Genomic DNA, 1,363 nt, shown 5'->3' with positions numbered 1-1,363 from the left:
TAAATCATGTATTAATTTGTGAATGATCTATAATATATATTATACATATACATACAAACATATACATACAAACATATATATATATATAATATGTATGTGGATAAAAGTATGAACTAGCCGTTACAAAATAGCCGTTACCAACTAGCCATTACCAACAAGCCGTTACGAAATAGCCGTTACGTAAATGTATATAAGTAGGAAATGAATCATTCATTATTCTTCACAATACACCCAGTTTGCATTCTCTCTTATACTCAACTATTCATTTGTTCCAAAATGTCTCAAGATCCTGCTCAAAATAACAGAGAAAACATTCCAGAAGATACATCGGATCTTGGTGAAGAATTATTCATGACGATGGTGCATAATCAACATAGAGCAACTGAATTCATTCAAACTTCTTATGGAAATGCACAAAGAAGACGATCAATTAACATAGAGCGTATAGCTGGGCACATTCAACTTGTTAATGATTATTTCTCTAGTGAGCCGGTTTATACCGATGACATGTACCGACGGAGATTCCGAATGAGAAAGGAGTTGTTTTTGCGCATAGTCACTGATTTGAAAAATCATCTAGATGGATATTTTAAATGGAGAGAAGATGCTGCTAGAAGAAAAGGCTTATCCCCACTTCAGAAATGCACGGCAGCTATCCGCCAACTAGCTTATGGAGGCCCAGCCGACCAATTGGACGGGTATCTAAGGATGGGTGAAACAACTGCACTTGAATGCTTGTCCAACTTTTGTCAATGTGTTATGCAAATATATGGGCGTGTGTACTTAAGAAAACCTAATGCAATCGACGTCGCTCGTTTTCTTGAAATTCATGAGCAAAGACATGGTTTTCCTGGCATGTTAGGAAACCTTGATTGCATGCATTGGGCTTGGAAAAATTGTCCGGTCGCGTGGAGAGCCCAATACACTCGAGGCGATCATGGCTACCCAACAATTTTGCTTGAGGCAGTTGCATCAGCCGACTTGTGGATATGGCACGCCTTTTTTGGAGTGGCTGGGTCTCGTAATGACATCAATGTCCTTAACGAGTCGCCTCTTTTAATGACGTCTTGAAAGGAAATGCACCAGATGTTAATTTTCTTGTGAATGATACACAATATACTAAAGGATACTTACTACTTAACAGATAGTATATACCCGGAATGGGCCACTTTCGTGAAGAGTTTTCATGCCCACAGGATCCCAAAAGAATGAAATTCAAAGAAAGACAAGAGACCGCAAGAAAAGATTTTGAACGGGCATTTGGGGTGGTTCTCCAAGCTCGTAGGGCAATTATAAGAGGCCCAGGAAGACATTGGTTTATGGATAAATGCAAAGAATCATCTATACATGCATTATATTACAC

General features: G+C 38.6%; 1 protein-coding gene across 1 annotated transcript; it reads left to right on the top strand.

Moving 5' to 3' along the window:
- The first annotated feature begins 276 nt into the window (after positions 1 to 276).
- On the top strand, positions 277 to 1,071 carry LOC142542044 (uncharacterized). Its single transcript, XM_075648493.1, has one exon. The coding sequence runs from the start codon at positions 277 to 279 to the stop codon at positions 1,069 to 1,071; it is 795 nt and encodes a 264-aa protein (XP_075504608.1).
- Positions 1,072 to 1,363: the final 292 nt, after the last annotated feature.

The sequence above is a fragment of the Primulina tabacum genome, chromosome 4, assembly GCF_025594145.1.
Source record: "Primulina tabacum isolate GXHZ01 chromosome 4, ASM2559414v2, whole genome shotgun sequence".
NCBI classification, from domain to species: domain Eukaryota; kingdom Viridiplantae; phylum Streptophyta; class Magnoliopsida; order Lamiales; family Gesneriaceae; genus Primulina; species Primulina tabacum.
The sequence above is the reverse complement of the archived record's forward strand: the minus strand, read 5'-3'. Positions and strand labels throughout refer to the sequence as shown.

Coding starts and splice junctions, on each gene's coding strand:
- LOC142542044 (XM_075648493.1), top strand. CDS start 277: ATGTCTCAAGATCCTGCTCAAAATAACAGAGAAAACATTCCAGAAGAT.